Raw genomic sequence first — 23,147 nt, 5'->3', positions numbered from 1 at the left:
ACCAATAACCCAAGAGGCAATCAGGTTCATTATACTAAGAAGCAGGAGACATGGTTCCATTCATCAATAATTCTTTATTTAACAATAGCAAAAATGAGGAAATTAGCCATTAAACATACTATCCACACATGTATTAAAAAGGGGCAGGGGAATTATTCATTAATGATATGGACGCTATAAAGCCTCTTTCACTGTTCATAAGGACACCTGACTGCTGGTTTAAGACACACTTGAAAATTAGTGAACCCGTCCTTTAAGTTACACCCCTCACCATAAATATTTAGGACAGTCCGATCAGAATGTATATCAGTGTTTCCTCTAGGTTGAGTCTGAGCTAACCCCTTCACTTTTCCAGCTGTTGGGGAAACAACACATGTGACTTTTCTTGGTCTTGACAAGCTGCAGCATTTATTAACTGACACACTGTAGTCTGTTCTGTACATTTACTGTCAGATTGATAACTTACTGATAACCTTTTTCACTGCTTCCCTCGTATTCACCGTCACTTTTCTAACCACTCACTCACTTATGTGCCCTTCCTGAAAAGGAGTTACACTACCTGCAGTTTCCCAGGCAACAACACAGACGTTGACTTACGTTTCGAAACAGCGCTGCTCAGAGACTCCCAAACGCTGTTGATTTCCAAATGAATGGATATTTGGCATTTAAATTATTTTTTGACCTGGCAGTGTTTCTCGTTGTACTATAATAGGGGAAACACTGTAAATACTAAGCTGATATTTACCTGAAATCCTTTATAAAGCAGAATCTGCTCCCCACCTGTTATTTACAGTACCAATTTTGCTCCATGATATTTCATAATAATCCTGTAAATCAGAAGGAGGAAACAAACTCACAATCAGAGCTGCAGTAAGAGGAGGAGCAACACTGGAGAGACATGACAGACAGGTTCACTGACATTCTCCACAAATCAAACTAAAGGTTTGTCAGAGCGACAGCAGAGCTGCAGTCGAGTCTCTCCACTTCTGTCCAAATAAAAATTAAACTGAGTTCATCAAGTCTTTCTCAACAACACAGCGGAGTCTCTGCCAAACACTGGTGAGTACAACTGATCATATTTAATGTTTCAACAACCAGCTTTAACACAGCAGACAGGAAGTTCCACTCTTTTCATTTCATACTGACACTTGTGAAATTAGTGACAATATAACTAAAGATGTTTTTACACAGATTCAGTGAAACAACTTTAATTGTTTTTTAAACAGTCTCTCTGTGTCAGTTCTCAGGACTTTTGTAACTTGTAACTGAATCTCTGTGGTTTGGAGTTCAGCTTCACTCCAACCTTCCTGGTCTTATTACTATTTACTGATCACTTCCTACAGACACACTGCATTCTATTTCCTGTAGCTGTTTCACATTAAAAGCTTTCTACCAACAAGCAGCAGCTTTTATTGTGAAGCATCTGGAGGTAATAAAAGGTGTTTGTCACCAAGTTAGCAGAGCTTTGTTAGCAGTGCTATTCTTCAATAACAGTTGGTCTACACAACAAGATATGGACATATTCTGTGTTATGTTGTCAGTGGTTCATTTTAAAGATTGTATGGAAGAATAGTACAAGCAGAAACAGCCACAATGAGCTGTTAGATAAAAAGCTGCAGATGACAGTCTCTTACTGTGTTTGTGTAAACCAGCTCACATAAAACACGTCATCAAAGTAAACAACAACTTTAAACTCACCATGCAGCCTTGTGGATAACTGTTTGAGCTGCCAGCACGACTTCAATGATCACGGTTGCTCACGACTCCGTTCACGTGTTCCCATCCCGATCAATAACAGGAAAATATAATTCAAAATTACTTTACCTAATATCACGTTACACTTAATACAACAGTAATTATCTTTATTTCTTTTTGAACAAATAATGGAAATTTAATTTAAACAAATTGTGTCTTTTGTTTTTCACACTCAGTGTGTAGATATGTCTGCTGCCAGCTGTCTGCGATCTGAAGATCAGTTTCTGTGCTCCATCTGTCTGTATGTGTTCACTGATCCAGTCACCACATCATGTGGACACAACTTCTGCAAAAACTGCATCACTGAACACTGGAACAGTAATGTCCAGTACCTGTGTCCAATGTGTAAAGAGGTTTTCTACACAAGACCTAAGTTGAAGGTGAATACTTTCATCTCTGAGATGGTTTCTCAGTTCAGACAGGAAGCTCAACAGAAAGCCAGCAGCAGCAGCTCAGAGCAACAAGCTGCCAAATCAGGAGAAGTTCCCTGTGACGTCTGTACTGGAACCAAACTGAAGGCCCTGAAGTCCTGTCTGGTGTGTCTGACCTCCTACTGTGAGACTCACCTGGAGCCTCATCTGACAGTTTCAGGCCTGAAAAGACATCAGCTGATGGACCCTGTGGAGAACCTGGAAGACAGGATGTGTATGAAGCACGATAAACCTCTGGAGCTGTTCTGTAAGACCGACCAGACATGTGTCTGCATGCTCTGCCCTATTTTAGACCACAAGACACATGAGTTTGTTCCTCTGAAAGAAGAATATGAAGGAAAGAAGGCAGAGCTGGGGAAGACAGAGGCTGAAATTCAGCAGATGATCCAGAAGAGACGACTGAAGATTCAAGAGATCAAACACTCAGTTGACCTCAGTAAGGAAGATGCAGACAGAGAGAAAGCAGAAGGTGTTCAGGTCTTCATCACTCTGATGGAGTCTGTTGAGAGAAGCCTGAATGAGCTCATTGAGATGATTGAAGAGAAGCAAAGAACGACAGAGAAACAGGCTGAAGACTTCATCAAAGAGCTGGAACAGGAAATCTCTGAGCTGATGAAGAGAAGATCTGAGGTGAAGCAGCTCTCACGCTCTGAAGACCACCTCCACCTCCTCCAAAACTTCCCATCCCTGAAAGCTGCTCCACCCACCAAAGACTGGACAGAGGTCAGCGTCTGTCCACCATCATATGAGGGGACTGTGGTGAGAGCTGTGGCTCAGCTGGAGGAGACGCTCAGTAAAGAGATGAAGAAGCTGCTCGGTGAGGCTGAGCTGAAAAGGGTCCAGCAGTATGCAGTGGATGTGACTCTTGATCCTGATACAGCACATCCTAAAGTCATCCTGTCTGATGATGAGAAACAAGTAAATCATGGTGATGTGATGAATAATCTCCCAGACAACCCAGAGAGATTTTCTCCTTGTATTAGTGTTTTAGGAAAGCAGAGTTTCTCTTCAGGCAGATTTTACTTTGAGGTTCAGGTTAAAGGGAAGACTGATTGGGCTTTAGGAGTGGCCAGAGAGTCCATCAACAGGAAGGGACAAATCACACTGACACCTCAGGATGGTTACTGGTGTATATGTTTGAGAAATGGAAATGAGTACAGTGCTCGTAATGACCCTCCAGTCGTTCTCTCTCTGCAGTCTCAGCCTCAGAAGGTGGGGGTGTTTGTGGATTATGAGGAGGGTCTGGTCTCCTTTTATGACGTAGATGCTGCAGCTCTTATCTACTCCTTTACTGGCTGCTCCTTCACTGAGAAACTCTACCCATACTTCTGTCCCTGTCATAATGATGGTAGTAAAAACTCCGCCCCTCTGATCATCTGCCCTGTCAATCAAACTGAGTAGAGTAATCACCTGTTTTATGTCATAAATGTGTCTTTGTTTTTGAAGAGAGTAAATATACAAACACATTCTTGTTTATTATGAGAAAAAACACAAACTAGGATTTCTATCTAAAATTAAATCTCTATTTAAACATCTGATCAAATCCACAGAACTTTAGTTTCATTTCTAGTCAAAAACAAAAAACAAAACTTTCAGTTTGAAGTGAAACCACAGAAAACAAAGTGTGAATATTTCACAGTGTCATAAAGCTTCATTGTAGAGTTCGGCCGAGACCATGACTCCACAGAATATGTGTCAGTATTTTACAGGCTGTAATAAGTGCTGAAACACTTAATGACAACAGAACAACAAGAAATGAATTGATTGATTGATAATCATTTAAATTATTTGTCAGACAAACATTCTCAGGCTCCATCTTTTTAAATGTGAGGACAAATGCCAAGCAAAGGCCATATCTACAGTTTAGGTAGATCAAAGCCCTCCTGGATTAAGCAGACATCAGGACAGGATTGGCAAGGGACTGCTAACGACTCTGAAGAGTCAGGTTTGGGGATACACAGGCACCGCCAAAGATAAGACTTTGGAGGCCTACTGTGTCTGGTATTTGCAATTCTAGGAATTACCTCCAGCCTGCATGGAATCTCATAAGAAAAAGTGGAATAAAAATGTTCAACAAAATGTCCAACAACACCGTTGTTGGGACTAAGGATGGACCTGCCGTGTTGAAATGTGTGTGTCTGAACACATTGTTGCACAGCAACTCCCCCTCTCATCCTGGGACACTCCCCACAGATGATCACAACTCCCCCTCTTTCTGATTGTTTCTCTTTTTCCCCTTTTGTCCCAAATCAAGAGACTATTGCCAGATATACCTGCATGCTTTTAAAAAGGCTACAATGCCATTGCCTTAATTCTTTCCTTATTGTTTGAATGTGTATATCTGTGTCTATAACTATGTTAGAAATTTACAATAATTAGTAGTTATTAGTATTATTAACATAGTTCTCTCAGTTGTATGTGTATTAAAATCTGGTAAATAATATCTCAATAACCACTAGAGATAAACATGTGCTGTTTGGTAGCATTGTAATCTCCTAAGCATAAGAACATTAGATTTTTAGTCATGGTAGTTGTTTGGTAAAAAGTTACAGTTTTTGAGAAGTTGTTTTAAAGTAAGACACATTATCTGACCTCCAGTGGATGCCATGTCCTCAGAGGGGGGGGTCAAACAAAGATACCACCCCTGGGGGTCAGCAGTCCTCTGATTGGTCAGATGCTTCTTTGAAGTCCCTTACCTTACTGTACCTATAAAAGACCATCACTGGAATGCAATAGTTGGATTCTTTTTGTTACCGGTATGAAGTCCCATTCTCTCTCTCTGTTGAGACCAACTTCAGCTGACAATTCTTCATCTCCACTCTATGCAGCAGCAACACCTTCTCATCCATCCTAATGGCATCATCTCACTCAGCAGCTACCAGCCCACGGACACGCAAGTAGCGCACTTCTGCTCTGCTAACCGAGTGAATTCAAAAAGCTTAATCTGCTTAGAATTGAATTTTAAATTTGCCACCCCAGTTTACCAGCTGCTTCCAGTGATGGTCACTAGTCAGTCTGTGTTTGTTCATCTGTTGCACCCCCTTTTCTGACAAACTCTGGTTCTGCATTCATTGATTCAGTGTAGCGTCATTGTTTTTTTAGTGAGTGTTGTTTTGTGTTATTGTTAGGTTAGTCTTTTACTAATAAATGTTTTGTGTATAAGTTCATTGCCTTTGTTTTCTTTAACTTACTTTCAGTCACTTTACATATCCAATCCCTTTTCTGAGTGGAAGTTAATCCCTTTCCAAAACTGATTTATGTGTCAAAGTTTCTATTGACTGATCACCAAGAGAAACTATTTATTAGTGTTATTGTGCCGATTATGAACTTATATCACTGGACGAATAATTGAAGAAATTCTGCATAGTAAAATTCCCTAAATTGAGCTAAAATTACCCTACAACTGTTGGTCAGACAAAACATTCAAAGACACCTTGAGCTCTTAGAAATTGTGATGAATATTTTCACTATTTTCTGACATTTTATAGAGTAAATAATGATTCAAAAACAGGTTAAAACAAGGTTAATTGTTAATGAAAATAATCATTAGTTGAAGCTCTACAGTTGATTAATAAAATATATGTATGATATGTAATAAGGATTTTCTTATCTTGTCTGAGGTTTATTTAGTTTCTGTCCACTTTGGCCAATTTGTTTCTTTGAATACTGGTGATATTGATTATGATTCAAAGAAATCTAAATATGTGATTGTAAAAACCTGTAAACTAAACTATGTCTGTAGTTTTAATGTAAAGCTTTAAAAACATGGCCTGAGTAAGCAGTGACTTGTTGAACACCAAACACAAAAAATAGAACCTGGTTTACAGAGAAGCTGTGTTTGTGTTTCTGTTACAGTTCATTAACAATCACAAATGTTTTTCTGCTTTCTTTACCAAACACTTATTAGTCTACATATGCAGCTTTGTATCATCATGTTTCAACATTTTCTCTCTGCACTGATTATTGTTTTTTACTTAATTGACCTACAATCTATTGAGAGGTTTGTTTTCTACTGAAGTAAATTATCCAAATGTTTTTTATTGTTGCACATTGTTAAATTGTACAGTAACCAATATTTCAATTAAAACATGTATCAGTGCTTTATGTCACCTAGATATATGGTTCCTACATTTTTATTCTGCTTTATTAAATATTTTTAACCATTGTGCCCTGTTCCACAAAAAATAACAAAAAACCAGAACAAAAAACATTAATTAAAATAAAATAAAATAATTTTATGAAATAACGGGATTTTTTTGTGATATAGATAACAGATAAAGTGATGTATTGTTATTACAAGAAAAGTTTCTTGTGAAAAGTGAATAATCTGGTATCTACAGTAGAAATAACTAAAAAAATATCTCAGAATAACATGAAAACATCTTGTTATAATTTGAAAAGGATCTCATTAAAAAAAAAGAAAAGTTTCTAGTCATAACAGAAAACTGAACAAATATTTTATTGTCATGACGGCAGCAATACGCTGCTGTAATAATATACATGTAAAGGTTTTTGTTTTTAAAAGCACATTGTTTTATTGGCATATAAAATTGCCCCCCACCCCTCCGATTTCATCAGGTGGGGGACAATGATATAGTTTGATGTGGTATGTTGGTTTTCCTCCTGTCCTCTCCAATTTTTTGAGTTTATAGGTCTTATATTTATAATTCAGTAGTGGGGATGACCTATGAGGGGAAGGGAAAAAATTGAGTGAGGGTGACAGTTTAGTGATAAAGTGCTGTAGAAAAATACCATCAAAACTAAAATTTGTAGCTCTGTACTGCAGTTTTTCCTTTATTAGGGCCCGAGCACCTAGCGGTTCGCTCACACTCTCCATTCAAATATATGAGTATTTATCTGTGTCCAGCTGCAGTTACTTATTCTCTACACACCTGACAGTACACATGTCAATCAAACTTTGACCAGGTCATGTGGGTCAAAAGTTTTTCTTTTTCTAAAAATAGAGTTGATGAAAATTAGAAAATTAATTTGTTTTACACACAAACTCATCAAGAGTTTTCAATTTACTAATTGAAATTCAAGTGAATGGGCCCAAAACTTGTCTCATGTCTCATCCTGCAGAAAATTCTCATCCTCACACCGTTGAGATTTAATGTTTCGCCATGACAAAGGAAGTTGCTATAACTTTATTGTAAATGCTCCAGTCTGCACCAAACTTTACATGTTTGATAAGAGTCCCGGCCTGAACACGTCTACATGACAATATTCCATCAGTGATGCAAACTGGCTGAATAGCGCCCACTACGAAATTTCAGGGAAGCAACCCCAGCAGCAGGCAAAACAGTGGACAAAGGAAGTGATGTTTATCTCCTTCTTGCACTGTCTGAAAACAGCCGGGTCTGAAGACATCTACATGCCCGTCACAGAAGCCCTTCGATTGTGTTGCGGCCTGACGTGCGTGGAGGCGCGAGGGCCCGTTCAACGCTGCTTGCAGCTTTAATTAAGACTGAGCTCTGCTGTCTATGTCCTGCTGAGACGGTATTTAAAGTATTTAAAATATGATTGTGATAAGGTTTGCAAACTAACTAGTAGTTTTGTTTTAACTATCTATCACGTAGAAATCGTTAGCCGCTAATGTGGCTAAAGTTAGCAAAAAACACACTGTTCTAGAGTGACATGTTTTAACAACTTAAATGGATCGCGATTTAATTTGGTTCAAACATTTATCTGTGATGAATCATAACGACTTTAGTGATCCCCTGAATCCCCTGACTTGTTAAGGGTCAACATAACATACAGTTCGCATGCTGACAGCATGTCAACCATTCTTTAACAAGCAGGTCAGTATAATACATTAATGTTAGTAGTATTGTTGCTACAGCCTCCATTGTTTTCAAAGTTAACATGACTGTAGCCCTTTTTATTTCTATACTTCCACCTGCAGCTCAACAGGGAAACACAAAGAGGGAATTTGATGCTAAAAAGACTGTAAATGTGTCAGATATCCACTTGATGTGACTAACTCAGACTGCTGAAGACTCATAGAAGCTTCACAGAGACTTTTAAATGACTGTGTGGACACACTGTGGATTTTGGCCTCCATCACTTCCATTGAAAGCACATTTGAAGGATCTTTTAATATCCAGTATAAACAGGAGGAATGATTACAGCGAGGAAAACCTCTTTCACTGTTCATAAGGACACCTGACTGCTGTTTTAAGACACACTTGAAAAATTGGGAACCGTCCTGTCAACTTTTCAGATTTACTTGGTCCTCAGGAGTGTTTCCTACAGGCAGATTGCCAGTTAAATCAGGCGTATTTGAGGAAAATTTGATTAATAAACAAGGTTAACAAGTCTTAACTAAATTACCATTGCAACTTATCCCTACAGACTAACTTGGTCCTGATCATGTTAGTTTTCAGGCTTAAAGATCCTGGTCTTGTTTATTTTTGTGCTTTGTGGCCACAAACAATCATTTTTGTCTTTATGATGTCTATTTTCTTAATTGTGAATTGATGTGTCTCTGAGTCAGTTTTTGAAGCAGACTTGACTCAGTTTGCTCACATTAGCTTTATGTTGCTTTATGAAACAGATGAATCCTGGTTCAGTTTGTTCGGCTCATTCATGACAGACTTTTCTTAGCTTCATTATGAATCCTCTGAATCCAGATCCTAAAACTTGGGCTGCAACTGTTGATTTCCATTAATAATTACCGATTGATTGTTTAGTTGTTTTTTTTAGCTTAGCTGCTTACATTTACTCATTTTTATTTTGTGAGAACCCTAAATCAATAATTTTCTTGGCATGAAAAAAAAATCACCTGTCAGTTTGTTCATCTCATATACTGACTAATCATAGCAGCTCTACACTTTATAAATATTGATTTTCCACTTTTTTAAGATGTTTTATATCTTTATTGGAAAGCACTTCCTCTACGGACATTTCAGTTGAAATAAAACTACTTTTTAGTTTGTTTGGTTTTCATTTTAACTGGCATTTCTGTTGTATTTTGTGTTGTTTCTCAATTAGGATTTTGAAGTTAAATTTGTTCCTTTAAAGTTCCCGCCACTAAAAATCATGTTCTTCTTGTTCCTTCAGTTGGATGTTGTTCTTCTTCTCTGTGCAGAATGATGTATGTGCAGAGTTTGTTTTCATTCATCTACTGAAGGAGGAAAGTTTCTCTCAACTCACCTTAAATCTCACTTTAATACGTGAACCTACGAGCAGGATTTGTGACATCACAACTAGTTTGGAGTCAGTCGTGGTCCAGTATTACACTTACACAAGGAGGAAACATCTAGTGTCCAGCTGGAAAACTTTAGAGATGAAATATATTACAAATTCAGAGAATCTGGATTTTTAATGAGGGTGAGAAGTCTTCTAAATATGTAACTGAATTTTTTGTTGAAAAACAAACACAAATTATTATTTAAAGCTGATTATTTTATGTCTTAAAACATGTCTGGAGGTGACCTCTAAAGAAAAGAAAACACTTTACTTATCAAAAGTCAAAAATCATACTACTTTATTTATTACTTTTTAGATTAAAGCTAACTTTTAGGTCCTCTTTATTAATGATTGGTGTCACTTTGAGTTTTTGGACTCCGCTGAGGTAGAATCAGGAAAAAGGAAATTAAATTTCTGTGGTGCAAAAATACAAAGTACATTTTGTTCAGTGAGTTAGTGAAAAGAAAACAGTCCACACAGTGTACATGTACTGGTACATTCCCTTTACTGACATTCAATGCCAATAGTTTACATTGCATACAAGCACGTCGTATAGAAAACTATGCACATGAACATTTACATTCTATATATACACAGACACACAGTATGGCTTATGAAAAAAAGCATTAAGTGGATGGCTGTTTCTGTTCAGGCAAAAAATTCAAATGAAACTAGTGTTTCCTGTTCATGCAGCTGTTTGATCACAGCTGCTGAAACACAACAGCGAGACTCTGCTGTGAATGTGGAAGACTTCGGGATCGAGGACAGACGCCGTTTTCCTCTCTGTGAAAGATTCTAGTCTTTGGAAAAATAAAAAAAATCAGCTCTGAGAGACATTATCAGTTAAATGTCAATAAGTTTCTCAGCTGTTTTAAGTCTTTCAAACTACCAGTTTCACAAAATATTGACTCTACTGAAGGAAAAACACCTGATGACAGAATATGATGAGTTATCCAAAAAAATCTGATGACTTAAAGACTTGGAGAACCAGTGACAGTTTACTTTAACCACCACTATTTAGCATTTATAGCCACCGTATAACCATTTAATAAAGCTTTATAACACACTATAAATGTAGCTTATTAAAGCAGCTATAATTGATATTTTCTGTAATATCTGAGCTGTCAGTGTGTAAAACAGGGGAATAACAAGAATGGATATATGAGACAATATCATACAGCCACTATAATAAAGGCTTTATCATTTTTATACTTCATGGACAATGATTGTTTACATGAACATCAGGAGCAGCTGTTTCTGTCAGATTGTTTTGTTTATTTGTTTGTCTACATAATACATTATGGTGTGTTATAAATAATTTAATACATGTTTAAATACTGCTTATAATTGCTAAATAAGGTGGGTTTCAGTAAAGTGTCACCAATTAGTCCTAAAAGAGGAATTCTCAGAGAAACATGGCGATGATGACACCAAAAGATAATATGATAACTGCCTTCTGTTTCTGCATTTCTGTGCTCTTATTATTTATTTTACAGGTTCATGTTGTGATTTATTGCTTTGTGGCTTTCTCATGTCTGTCCAACAACTCCACGATCTTTGTTGATGTCCTGAAAAATGTTAACGAACCTCACTGCCAACATATCTTGTCAACATTTTATCACTTCAGTCTAGTAAAATTTAAATAATCCTGCTGTTGAAAACCAAATATTCCTGCAATATGTTTGTAAAATAAATGATTAGCACACAGAAAGGAAACACTGGTGTTGTATCTGCTCACAGACTTTAGCTGTTTGTATATGTGGCCTAATAAACGCATCCTCCCAAAGACTTTATTTTTCAGATGGCACGTTTGCTCTGAAATGTACAAAAAGCTGCTGAATGGTTGTTACCGTGACGACTCGTTCCTGCTGTCGGCGCTCGCCGGCGTCGCCAGCATGTTAGAGATCCATCTGAGATGACAGATCACGTCAGTAGAGAGCAGCCTCTCTGCTCCATGAAACAGCGCAGGGCAAGTGTTGAACTTTGGCAGCGATGTGTTTTAAAGGTTCAAAATTTCATTTTTCTATGAAATTCTATGATTTAGTGTTGGTAAACTTCTTAGTGTTCCTGTGTCTTATTTTCCCAAAGCTGACATCTAAAAATCACAAGTTCAGTTCAGTCGCTTTTCTGTGTTACAGCCCAGACTGTGTAAGTCAGATGTAGTTTTGCAATAAAATGTTTTCTTAGTGCATCTTTGAGTAACAGAGATTCTCCATGTTGTCATTCCAAACATTCATCAGTACGATAGCCTGGTTTTATGGAGTTTTACTGTCTTGTCTGGTTATTTTGAAGGACCTTTGAGACTTGTCTGCTTATAAAGTTACTGGCAAGCTGCTAACAACAGTCTCTCTAACTGCCCTGGAGTCACAGAAAAGACTAGTTTGGATTATTTTTTACTCAAACTGCTCTATTGCTCTGTGATGCTGAGGTTCAGTCACTGTGGGAATCAAGTGTTAAAAAGACCAGCGTGAAGGATTAAGTGGGATCTGGCGGTGAGGTTACAGATGTCAACCAACTGAATACTCTTCCCTTCACCCTCCCCTTCCAAGTGTGTAGGAGAACCTTCGGTGGTCCTCTCTAGAGCCGGTGTTTGGTTTCCAAACATGGCGGTGCAACATAATGGGCTCCGTGGAAGAGGATCCGCTCCACATGTAGATGTAAATGGCTCATTCTAAGGTAAGGTAGTTTCATGGGATTATACACTAATTAAAACATGTATCTTATATAGTATATTATAGTCATGTATATTATATTCCATTTCTGCCAAGTTGGTTCCACTAGATGCCACTAAATCTTACACGCTGGTCCTTTTAACACCTTGATCTGTTCTCTGACATGAAGAAATGAAAGTCCAGGGTCCATCCTGTGATCGAGCTACAGCTGCATCCAATGATTATTTCCATTATTGATGAAGTTGTCTTTGCTTTTTGACTAATCGATTAATTGTTTATTCTAGAAAAATTGTCAGAAAATAGTGAAAAAATGCCCGTTGTAGTTTCCCAGAGTCCAAGGTTGAGTCTTTAAACGTCTTGTTCTATCAGAGCGACAGTCCGAAATCCAAAGATATTTACTTCACAATGATATAAAAGAAAAGAAAACAGAACTTCTTCATATTTAAGAAGCTGAAACAAGGGAATGTTTGACACTCTTTAAACTATTTTCAGGATAAACTGACCTTAAATTTCTGTAGTTTGTTTGATCTCAATGCAATTTAGTAAACCCACTGAGCTGCACAGGGAATCGAACCCACAACCCTGGCAGTGATAGTGTTTGTTTCTAACTAGTGTCGTATAGTGAGGAGGTGCCATAAATATCACAGCTGCATGTGAATATATTTAATATAGCTGTTTATCGGCTGAATGTGTAGCATGCCTTCGTGCCAAACAAACTGAGAAAACTGAAGTATAGAGTTGTACTGTTATAGAAAATGAAAACATTGATTATGATGAAATGAAACTCTTTAAACAGAGTGCTGGATTTCCTACCTCTACGTTCATGATTAAGCTTCCACGTGGACTTAGAGCTGAACAGCACTTTGAGACATTTGTCTCAAGAGAGGAAACTGACCTGCAAGTTTTCCCTCTTCTGACCTACTGAGGTGATTCTCCCAGGATCAGGCCTGAGGAAAAGGCACCAAGCAGCTTTTTGTTTTGGTATCGAGAAAACATCTGTGCTGAACACCGTCCTCTGACGCTACACAGTCAAGAGTCAGCCGGTGCCGTGGCTGCTGTACTCGAAGACACCCTTCTTGAAGAATGGCGAGAACTCACAAATGGCGTGTTTGGACAGGTGGAAACCGCTGTCTGCGTCGACTCTGAGAGGAGAGCAGGACGACGACAGCATCACCCGGAACAAGTTCCTCAGATAACGCTGCAAGAAACAAGTGAACAGCAAAAGTCACTTCCTCAGGTCTCAAAAACACAGTTTCATAAAGTGAACGTGTATTTCTACAATTTGTTGTTATTTGTGCAAATAAAATAAAAATAATAAAATGTCTTGCCTCCAAATGATTCCGCCGTTCAGCAACCATCCGCTCGTCCCTGTTTCCAAACAGTTTCTTCGGAGGAAACTCTAAAGCTGCCAGCTGGAAAGGAGCCCAAGACATCACATTAACTTTAACTATTATTTCACTTTTTGCTTAAGTGAAGTATGCTAATGAGCCAATTTTTGGGTCGTTTAAGGATAAAACCCACAACTAGTCCTCAGTCAAGTTTCTCAACAAACAACATGTTAAAAACTAAAAGAATCTCTTTAAAGTGCAACTTGGAGTATGTGTTTGATTGACAGCAGCTGGCAGGCTACCGATGCTACACCATAGAAAACAGAGACAAAGTAAACAAACTGCTGTAGCTACAAGTCTTGGACAGACAGCGTGTCACTAACAGGGATTTTGCAGGGTAACAACAGGGTTTGGATATGAGCGCTACAAACTAATCATTGATTATATTTCTGAGATATCACTGCCGACGATGGTTTACAGTCCATGTGATGAATTAATGATATGGACGCTATAAAGCGTCTTTCACTGTTCATAAGGACACCTGACTGTTGGTTTAAGACACACTTGAAAAATAGTGAACCCGTCCTTTAAGTTACACCCCTCACCATAAATATTTAGGACAGTCCGATCAGGATTTATATCAGTGTTTCCTCTAGGTTGAGTCTGAGCTAACCCCTTCACTTTTCCAGCTGTTGGGGAAACAACAGACGTGACTTTTCTTGGTCTTGACAAGTTGCAGCATTTATTAACTGACACACTGTAGTCTGTTCTGTACATTTACTGTCAGATTGACAACTTACTGATAACCTTTTTCACTGCTTCCCTCGTATTCACCGTCACTTTTCTAACCACTCACTCACTTATGTGCCCTTCCTGAAAAGGAGTTACGCTTCCTGCAGTTTCCCAGGCAACAACACAGACGTTGACTCACGTTTCGAAACAGCGCTGCTCAGAGACTCCCAAACACTGTTGATTTCCAAATGAATGGATATTTGGCATTTAAAAAAAATATTTTTTGACCTGGCGGTGTTTCTCGTTGTACTATAATAGGGGAAACACTGTAAATACTAAGCTGATATTTACCTGAAATCCTTTATAAAGCAGAATCTGCTTCCCACCTGTTATTTACATTGCCACTTTTGCTCCATGATATTTCACAATAATCCTGTTAATCAGAAGGAGGAAACAAACTCACAGTCAGAGCTGCAGTAAGAGGAGGAGCAACACTGGAAAGAGAAGACAGCTGCAACGTCACTCTGCAGAAATGAAACTAAAAGGTTTGTCAGAGTGACAGCAGAGCTGCAGTCGAGTCTCTCCACTTCTGTCCAAATAAAAATTAAACTGAGTTCATCAAGTCTTTCTCAACAACACAGCAGAGTCTCTGCCAAACACTGGTGAGTACAACTGATCATATTTAATGTTTCAACAACCAGCTTTAACACAGCAGACAGGAAGTTCCACTCTTTTCATTTCATACTGACACTTGTGAAATTAGTGACAATATAACTAAAGATGTTTTTACACAGATTCAGTGAAACAACTTTAATTGTTTTTTAAACAGTCTCTCTGTGTCAGTTCTCAGGACTTTTGTAACTTGTAACTGAATCTCTGTGGTTTGGAGTTCAGCTTCACTCCAACCTTCCTGGTCTTATTACTATTTACTGATCACTTCCTACAGACACACTGCATTCTATTTCCTGTAGCTGTTTCACATTAAAAGCTTTCTACCAACAAGCAGCAGCTTTTATTGTGAAGCAGCTGCAGGTAATAAAAGGTGTTTGTCACCAAGTTAGCAGAGTTTTGTTAGCAGTGCTATTCTTCAATAACAGTTGGTCTACACAACAAGATATGGACATATTCTGTGTTATGTTGTCAGTGGTTCATTTTAAAGATTGTATGGAAGAATAGTACAAGCAGAAACAGCCACAATGAGCTGTTAGATAAAGAGCTGCAGATGACAGTCTCTTACTGTGTTTGTGTAAACCAGCTCACATAAAACACGTCATCAAAGTAAACAACAACTTTAAACTCACCATGCAGCCTTGTGGATAACTGTTTGAGCTGCCAGCATGACTTCAATGATCACGGTTGCTCACGACTCCGTTCACGTGTTCCCATCCCGATCAATAACAGGAAAATATAATTCAATATTACTTCACCTAATATCACATGTTACACTTAATAAACAGTAATTATCTTTATTTCTTTTTGAACAAATAATGGAAATTTAATTTAAACAAATTGTTTCTTTTGTTTTTCACACTCAGTGTGTAGATATGTCTGCTGCCAGCTGTCTGCGATCTGAAGATCAGTTTCTGTGCTCCATCTGTCTGGATGTGTTCACTGATCCAGTCACCACATCATGTGGACACAACTTCTGCAAAAACTGCATCACTGAACACTGGAACAGTAATGACCAGTACCTGTGTCCCATCTGTAAAAAGGTTTTCTACACAAGACCTGAGCTTCACGTCAACACTTTCATCTCTGAGATGGTTTCTCAGTTCAGACAGGAAGCTCAACAGAAAGCCAGCAGCAGCAGCTCAGAGCAACAAGCTGCCAAACCAGGAGAAGTTCCCTGTGATGTCTGTGCTGGAACCAAACTGAAGGCCCTGAAGTCCTGTCTGGTGTGTCTGGCCTCCTACTGTGAGACTCACCTGGAGCCTCATCTGACAGCTTCACGTCTGAAAAGACATCAGCTGATGGACCCTGTGGAGAACCTGGAAGACAGGATGTGTATGAAGCACGATAAACCTCTGGAGCTGTTCTGTAAGACCGACCAGACATGTGTCTGCATGCTCTGCTCTGTTTTAAACCACAAGACACATGAGTTTGTTCCTCTGAAAGAAGAATATGAAGGAAAGAAGGCAGAGCTGGGGAAGACAGAGGCTGAAATTCAGCAGATGATCCAGAAGAGACGACTGAAGATTGAAGAGATGAAACGATCAATCAACTTCAGCAAAGGAAATGCAGACAGAGAGAAAGCAGAAGGTGTTCAGGTCTTCACCGCTCTGATGGAGTTTGTTGAGAGAAGCCTGAATGAGCTCATTGAGACGATTGAAGAGAAGCAAAGAACGACAGAGAAACAGGCTGAAGACTTCATCAAAGAGCTGGAACAGGAAATCTCTGAGCTGAAGAAGAGAAGCTCTGAGGTGAAGCAGCTCTCACGCTCTGAAGACCACCTCCACCTCCTCCAAAACTTCCCGTCCCTGAAAGCTGCTCCACCCACCAAAGACTGGACAGAGGTCAGCGTCCGTCCATCATCATATGAGGGGACTGTGGTGAGAGCTGTGACTCAGCTGGAGGAGACGCTCAGTAAAGAGATGAAGAAGCTGCTCGCTGAGGTCGAGCTGAAGAGGGTCCAGCAGTATGCAGTGGATGTGACTCTTGATCCTGATACAGCAAATCCTCATCTCATTCTGTCTGATGATGGAAAACAAGTAAATCATGGTAATGTAAAGAAGAATCTCCCAGACAACCCAGAGAGATTTACACGTTATGTTGATGTTTTAGGAAAGCAGAGTTTCTCTTCAGGCAGATTTTACTTTGAGGTTCAGGTTAAAGGGAAGACTGACTGGGATTTAGGAGTGGCCAGAGAGTCGATCAACAGGAAGGGAGTAATCAAACTGAGACCTCAGTATGGTTACTGGACTATATGGTTGAGAAATGGAAATGAATACAAAGCTGGTAATGACCCTCCAGTCATTCTCTCTCTGAAGTCTCAGCCTCAGAAGGTGGGGGTGTTTGTGGATTATGAGGAGGGTCTGGTCTCCTTTTATGACGTAGATGCTGCAGCTCTTATCTACTCCTTTACTGGCTGCTCCTTCACTGAGAAACTCTACCCATACTTCTGTCCCTATCCTAATTATGGTGGTAAAAACTCTGCCCCTCTGATCATCTGTCCTGTCAATCAAACTGAGTAGAGTAATCACCTGTTTTATGTCATAAATGTGTCTTTGTTTTTGAAGAGAGTAAATATACAAACACATTCTTGTTTATTATGAGAAAAAACACAAACTAGGATTTCTATCTAAAATTAAATCTCTATTTAAACATCTGATCAAATCCACAGAACTTTAGTTTCATTTCTAGTCAAAAACACAAAGTTTCCAAAAAGACAAAACTTTCAGTTTGAAGTGAAACCACAGAAAACAAAGTGTGAATATTTCACAGTGTCATAAAGCTTCATTGTAGAGTTCGGCTGAGACCATGACTCCACAGAATATGTGTCAATATTTTACAGGTTGTAATAAGTGCTGAAACACTAAATGACAGAACAACAGAAATGAATTGATTGATTGATAATCATTTAAATTATTTGTCAGACAAACATTCTCAGGCTCCATCTTTTTAAATGTGAGGTTTTGCTGCTACTCTCTGCTCTATATGATGGTAACTGGAATATTTTTGGGTTTTGGACTGTTGGTCAGACAAAACATTCAAAGACACCTTGAACTCTTAGAAACTGTGATGAATATTTTCACTATTTTCTGACATTTTATAGAGTAAATAATGATTCAAAAACAGGTTAAAACAAGTTTAATTGTTAATGAAAATAATCATTAGTTGCAGCTCTACAGTTGATTAATAGAATATATGTATAATGTGTATAAAGGATTTTCTTATCTTGTCTGAGGTTTGTTTAGTTTCTGTCCACTTTGGCTGATTTGTTTGTTTGAATATTGAATAGATTGATTATGATTTAAAGAAATCTGTAAATATGTGATTGTAAAAACCTGTAAACTAAACTATGTCTGTAGTTTTAATGTAAAGCTTTAAAAACATGGCCTGAGTAAGCAGTGATTTGTTGAACACCAAACCCAAAAAATAAAAGCTGGTTTACAGAGAAGCTGTGTTTGTGTTTCTGTTACAGTTCATTAACAATCACAAATGTTTTTCTGCTTTCTTTACCAAACACTTATTAGTCTACATATGCAGCTTTGTATCATCATGTTTCAATATTTTCTCTCTGCACTGATTATTGTTTTTTACTTAATTGACCTACAATCTATTGAGGTTTGTTTTCTACTGAAGTAAATTATCCAAATGTTTTTATTGTTGCACATTGTTACACTTCATGTCAACTGTACAGTAACCAATATTTCAATTAAAACATGTATCAGCACTTTATGTCACCTAGAAATATGGTTCCTGCATTTTTAATTCTGCTTTATTAAATATTTTAACCGTTGTGCCCTGTCCCACAAAAATAACAAAAAAGTTTTGTGATATACAGTACAGACCAAAAGTTTGGACACACCTTCTCATTCAAAGAGTTTTCTTTATTTTCATGACTATGAAAATTGTAGATTCACACTGAAGGCATCAAAACTATGAATTAACACGTGGAATTATATACTTAACAAAAAAGTGTGAAACAACTGAAAATATGTATTATATTCTAGTTTCTTCAAAGTAGCCACCTTTTGCTTTGATTACTGCTTCGCACACTCTTGGCATTCTCTTGATGAGCTTCAAGAGGTAGTCACCTGAAATGGTCTTGAAGGAGTTCCCAGAGATGCTTAGCACTTGTTGGCCCTTTTGCCTTCACTCTGCGGTCCAGCTCACCCCAAGCCATCTCCATTGGGTTCAGGTCCAGTGACTGTGGAGGCCAGGTCATCTGGCGCAGCACCCCATCACTCTCCTTCTTGGTCAAATAGCCCTTACAAAGCCTGGAGGTGTGTTTGGGGTCATTGTCCTGTTGAAAAATAAATGATGGTCAAACTAAACGCAAACCGGATGGAATAGCATGCCGCTGCAAGATGCTGTGGTAGCCATGCTGGTTCAGTATGCCTTCAATTTGGAATAAATCCCCAACAGTGTCACCAGCAAAGCACCCCCACACTATCACACCTCCTCCTCCATGCTTCACGGTGGGAACCAGGCATGTAGAGTCCATCTGTTCACCTTTTCTGCGTCACACAAAGACACGGTGGTTGGAACCAAAGATCTCAAATTTGGACTCATCAGACCAAAGCACAGATTTCCACTGGTTTAATGTCCATTCCTTGTGTTCTTTAGCCCAAACAAGTCTCTTCTGCTTGTTGCCTGCCCTTAGCAGTGGTTTCCTAGCAGCTATTCTACCATGAAGGCCTGATTCACACAGTCTCCTCTTAACAGTTGTTCTAGAGATGTGTCTGCTGCTAGAACTCTGTGTGGCATTGACCTGGTCTCTAATCTGAGCTGCTGTTAACCTGTGATGTCTGAGGCTGGTGACTCGGATGAACTTATCCTCCGCAGCAGAGGTGACTCTTGGTCTTCCTTTCCTGGGGCGGTCCTCATGTGAGCCAGTTTCTTTGTAGCGCTTGATGGTTTTTGCGACTGCACTTGGGGACACTTTCAAAGTTTTCCCAATTTTTCGGACTGACTGACCTTCAGTTCTTAAAGTAATGATGGCCACTCGTTTTTCTTTACTTAGCTGCTTTTTTCTTGCCATAATACAAATTCTAACAGTCTATTCAGTAGGACTATCAGCTGTGTATCCACCTGACTTCTGCACAACACAACTGATGGTCCCAACCCCATTTATAAGGTAAGAAATCCCACTTATTAAACCTGACAGGGCACACCTGTGAAGTGAAAACCATTTCAGGTGACTACCTCTTGAAGCTCATCAAGAGAATGCAGAGTGTGTGCAAAGCAGTAATCGGAGCAAAAGGTGGCTACTTTGAAGAAACTAGAATATAAGGCGTATTTTAAGTTGTTTTACACTTTTTTGTTAAATACATATTTCCACATGTGTTAATTCATAGTTTTGATGCCGTCAGTGTGAATCTACAATGTCAATAGTCATGAAAAGAAAGGAAACTCATTGAATGAGAAGGTGTGTCCAAACTTTTGGTCTGTACTGTAGATAGAAGAAAATAAAGTGATGTGTTGTTATTACAAAAGTTTTTTGTGAAAAGTGAATGATCTGGTATCTACAGTAGAAATAACTAGAAAATATCTCAGAATAACATGAAAACATCTTGTTATAATTTGAAAAGGATCTCATTAAAAAACAAGAAGAGTTTCTAGTTAAAACAGAAAACTGAACAAATATTTTATTGTCATGACGGCAGCAATACATATTACAGCAGCGTATTGCTGCCGTCATGACAATAAGCACCTAGCGGTTCGCTCACAATCTCCATTCAAATATATGAGTAAGTCTAAAAATAGATTTGATGAAAATTAGGACATTAATTTGTTTTACACACAAACTCATCAAGAGTTTTCAATTTACTAATTGAAATTCAAGTGAATGGGCCCAAAACTTGCATGATTTCAATGACACAGATGTGAACAAGACAGACATGTCTCACCCTTCAGAAAATTCTCATCCTCACACCGTTGAGATTTGACGCTTCGCCATGACAGAGGAAGTTGCTATAACTTTATTGTAAATGCTCCAGTCTGCACCAAACTTTACATGTTTGATAAGAGTCCCGGCCTGAACACGTCTACATGACAATATTCCATCAGTGATGCAAACTGGCTGAATAGCGCCCCCTACGAAATTTCAGTCAAGCAGCCCCAGCAGCAGGCAAAACAGTGGACAAAGGAAGTGATGTTTATCTCCTTCTTGAAAACAGCCTGGGTCTGACGACATCTACAGTTGTGTGAAAAAGTTTAGGCATACCTCAAGCGACTGTTTGTGGCGTGTGTGCAGAAAAGGCTTCTTCCGCATCGCTCTCCCATACAGCTTCTCCCTGTGCAAAGTGCGCTGAATTGTTGAATGATGCACAGTGACACCATCTGCAGTGTTGTCTTTGACCATTCTCACCATCCTTTGCCTTTGCCTATCTGATATTTTTCTTAGCCTGCCACTTCTGGCCTTAACAAGAACCGTGCCTGTGGTCTTCCATTTCCTCACTATGTTCCTCACAGGGGACACTGGCAGCTGAAATCTCTGAGATAGCTTTTTTTTAGCGTTCCCCTAAACCATAATGTTGACCAATCTTTGTTTTCAGGTCATTTGAGAGTTGTTTTGAGGCCCCCATGTTGCCACCCTTCAGAGGAGAGTCAAAGAGAAGAACAACTTGCAATTGGCCACCTTAAATACCTTTTTTCATGATTTGATGCACGTGGCCATGAAGTTCAAGGCTTAATGATCTCACCAAACCAATTTTGTGTTCCAATTAATCAGTTCTAAGTAGTTACAGGTGTTCAAATCAACACAATGACAAGGGTGCATTTTTGCACAAAATGAATGTGTTTTTTTTGGCCTCCATCACTTACATTGAAAGACACACTGGAAAAACTGTGAAACCAGCCTTTCAACATTTCAAATTTACCTGGTCCTCAGGGGTGTTTCCAGCCAGATTGCTGGTTAAACCAGGTGTATTTGAGGAAATTCTGATAATTACCATTGAAATGAATTACCCCAGACTAACTTGGACCTGGTCAGGTTAGTTTTCAGGCATAAAGATCCTGGTTTTGTTTATTTGTTTTTTGCTTATTTTTGCTGTAATATTTTATTCTCATATTAAATGTTTAATATGTGCTGCTTTGTGGCCACAAACAATCATTTTTGTCTTTATGATGTCTATTTTCTTAATTGTGAATTGATGTGTCTCTGAGTCAGTTTTTGAAGCAGACTTGACTCAGTTTACTCACATTAGCTTTATGTTGCTTTATGAAACAGATGAATCCTGGTTCAGTTTGTTCGGCTCATTCATGACAGACTTTTCTTAGCTTCATTATGAATCCTCTGAATCCAGATCCTAAAACTTGGGCTGCAACTGTTGATTTCCATTAATAATTACCGATTGATTGTTTAGTTTTTTTTTAACTTAGCTGCTCACTTTTACTCATTTTTACCTTGTGAGAACCATAAATCAATAATTGACTTATCATCTCCATAGTTATTGATTGTTTTCTTGCTATAAAAATAATCACCTGTCAGTTTGTTCATCTCATATATCAACTAATCATTGCAGCTCCACACTTCTTAAATCTTGATTTTTCACTTTTTTAAGGGGATGTTTTATACCTTTATTAGAAAGCACTTCCTCTATGGACATTTTTATTTAAATAAAACTTTTTTAGTTTGTTTGGTTTTCATTTTAATTGGCATTTCTGTTGTATTTTCTGTATTTGCTCAATTAGGATTTTGAAGTTAAATTTGTTCCTTTAAAGTTCCCGCCACTAAAAAACATGTTCTTCTTGTTCCTTCAGTTGGATGTTGTTCTTCTTCTCTGTGCAGAATGATGTATGTGCAGAGTTTGTTTTCATTCATCTACTGAAGGAGGAAAGTTTCTCTTAACTCACCTTAAATCTCACTTTAATACGTGAACCTACGAGCAGGATTTGTGACATCACAACTAGTTTGGAGTCAGTCGTGGTCCAGTATTACACTTACACAAGGAGGAAACATCTAGTGTCCAGCTGGAAAACTTTAGAGATGAAATATATTACAAATTCAGAGAATCTGGATTTTTAATGAAGGTGAGAAGTCTTCTAAATATGTAACTGAATTTTTTGTTGAAAAACAAACACAAATTATTATTTAAAGCTGATTATTTTATGTCTTAAAACATGTCTGGAGGTGACCTCTAAAGAAAAGAAAACACTTTACTTATCAAAAGTCAAAAATCATACTACTTTATTTATTACTTTTTAGATTAAAGCTAACTTTTAGGTCCTCTTTATTAATGATTGGTGTCACTTTGACTTTTTGGACTCCGCTGAGGTAGAATCAGGAAAAAGGAAATTAAATTTCTGTGGTGCAAAAATACAAAGTACATTTTGTTCAGTGAGTTAGTGAAAAGAAAACAGTCCACACAGTG

At 38.3% G+C, this 23,147-nt stretch overlaps 3 protein-coding genes across 4 annotated transcripts; 2 read left to right on the top strand and 1 right to left on the bottom strand.

Annotated features, from left to right (window-relative positions):
* Nucleotides 1-800: 800 nt before the first annotated feature.
* LOC122974391 (E3 ubiquitin-protein ligase TRIM39-like) lies at nt 801-3,991 on the top strand. Of its 2 annotated transcripts, none has more exons than XM_044342425.1 (2): nt 801-1,059; nt 1,939-3,991. In XM_044342425.1, exon 2 carries the CDS (start codon nt 1,941-1,943, stop codon nt 3,585-3,587), a length of 1,647 nt encoding a protein of 548 aa, XP_044198360.1. In that variant the 5' UTR covers nt 801-1,059; nt 1,939-1,940; the 3' UTR covers nt 3,588-3,991. The 2 variants fall into 2 exon arrangements, with proteins under 2 accessions (XP_044198360.1, XP_044198356.1); XM_044342421.1 differs by having other exon boundaries at nt 802-1,059; nt 1,932-3,991.
* An 8,131-nt stretch (nt 3,992-12,122) lies between these two features.
* On the bottom strand, nt 12,123-13,482 carry LOC122976679 (kinesin-like protein KIF16B). Its single transcript, XM_044345303.1, has 2 exons — nt 13,378-13,482; nt 12,123-13,247 (listed from the first exon to the last, which is right to left on the bottom strand). The coding sequence occupies exons 1-2, from the start codon at nt 13,480-13,482 to the stop codon at nt 13,086-13,088; spliced, it is 267 nt and encodes an 88-aa protein (XP_044201238.1). The 3' UTR covers nt 12,123-13,085.
* Nucleotides 13,483-15,653: 2,171 nt separating this feature from the next.
* On the top strand, nt 15,654-17,895 carry LOC122974434 (E3 ubiquitin-protein ligase TRIM21-like). Its single transcript, XM_044342469.1, has one exon. It carries the CDS (start codon nt 15,654-15,656, stop codon nt 17,298-17,300), a length of 1,647 nt encoding a protein of 548 aa, XP_044198404.1. The 3' UTR covers nt 17,301-17,895.
* Nucleotides 17,896-23,147: the final 5,252 nt, after the last annotated feature.

This window comes from Thunnus albacares, chromosome 3, assembly GCF_914725855.1.
Source record: "Thunnus albacares chromosome 3, fThuAlb1.1, whole genome shotgun sequence".
Classification (NCBI taxonomy): domain Eukaryota; kingdom Metazoa; phylum Chordata; class Actinopteri; order Scombriformes; family Scombridae; genus Thunnus; species Thunnus albacares.
The sequence above is the reverse complement of the archived record's forward strand: the minus strand, read 5'-3'. Positions and strand labels throughout refer to the sequence as shown.

Excerpts from the sequence above, each read along its gene's own strand:
- LOC122974391 (XM_044342425.1), top strand. The coding sequence starts at position 1,941 with ATGTCTGCTGCCAGCTGTCTGCGATCTGAAGATCAGTTTCTGTGCTCC.
- LOC122976679 (XM_044345303.1), bottom strand. The coding sequence starts at position 13,482 with ATGTCTTGGGCTCCTTTCCAGCTGGCAGCTTTAGAGTTTCCTCCGAAG. Across the intron at positions 13,248-13,377 it reads AACGGCGGAATCATTTGGAG|CGTTATCTGAGGAACTTGTT; the intron begins GCAAGACATTTT and ends TGTTTCTTGCAG.
- LOC122974434 (XM_044342469.1), top strand. The coding sequence starts at position 15,654 with ATGTCTGCTGCCAGCTGTCTGCGATCTGAAGATCAGTTTCTGTGCTCC.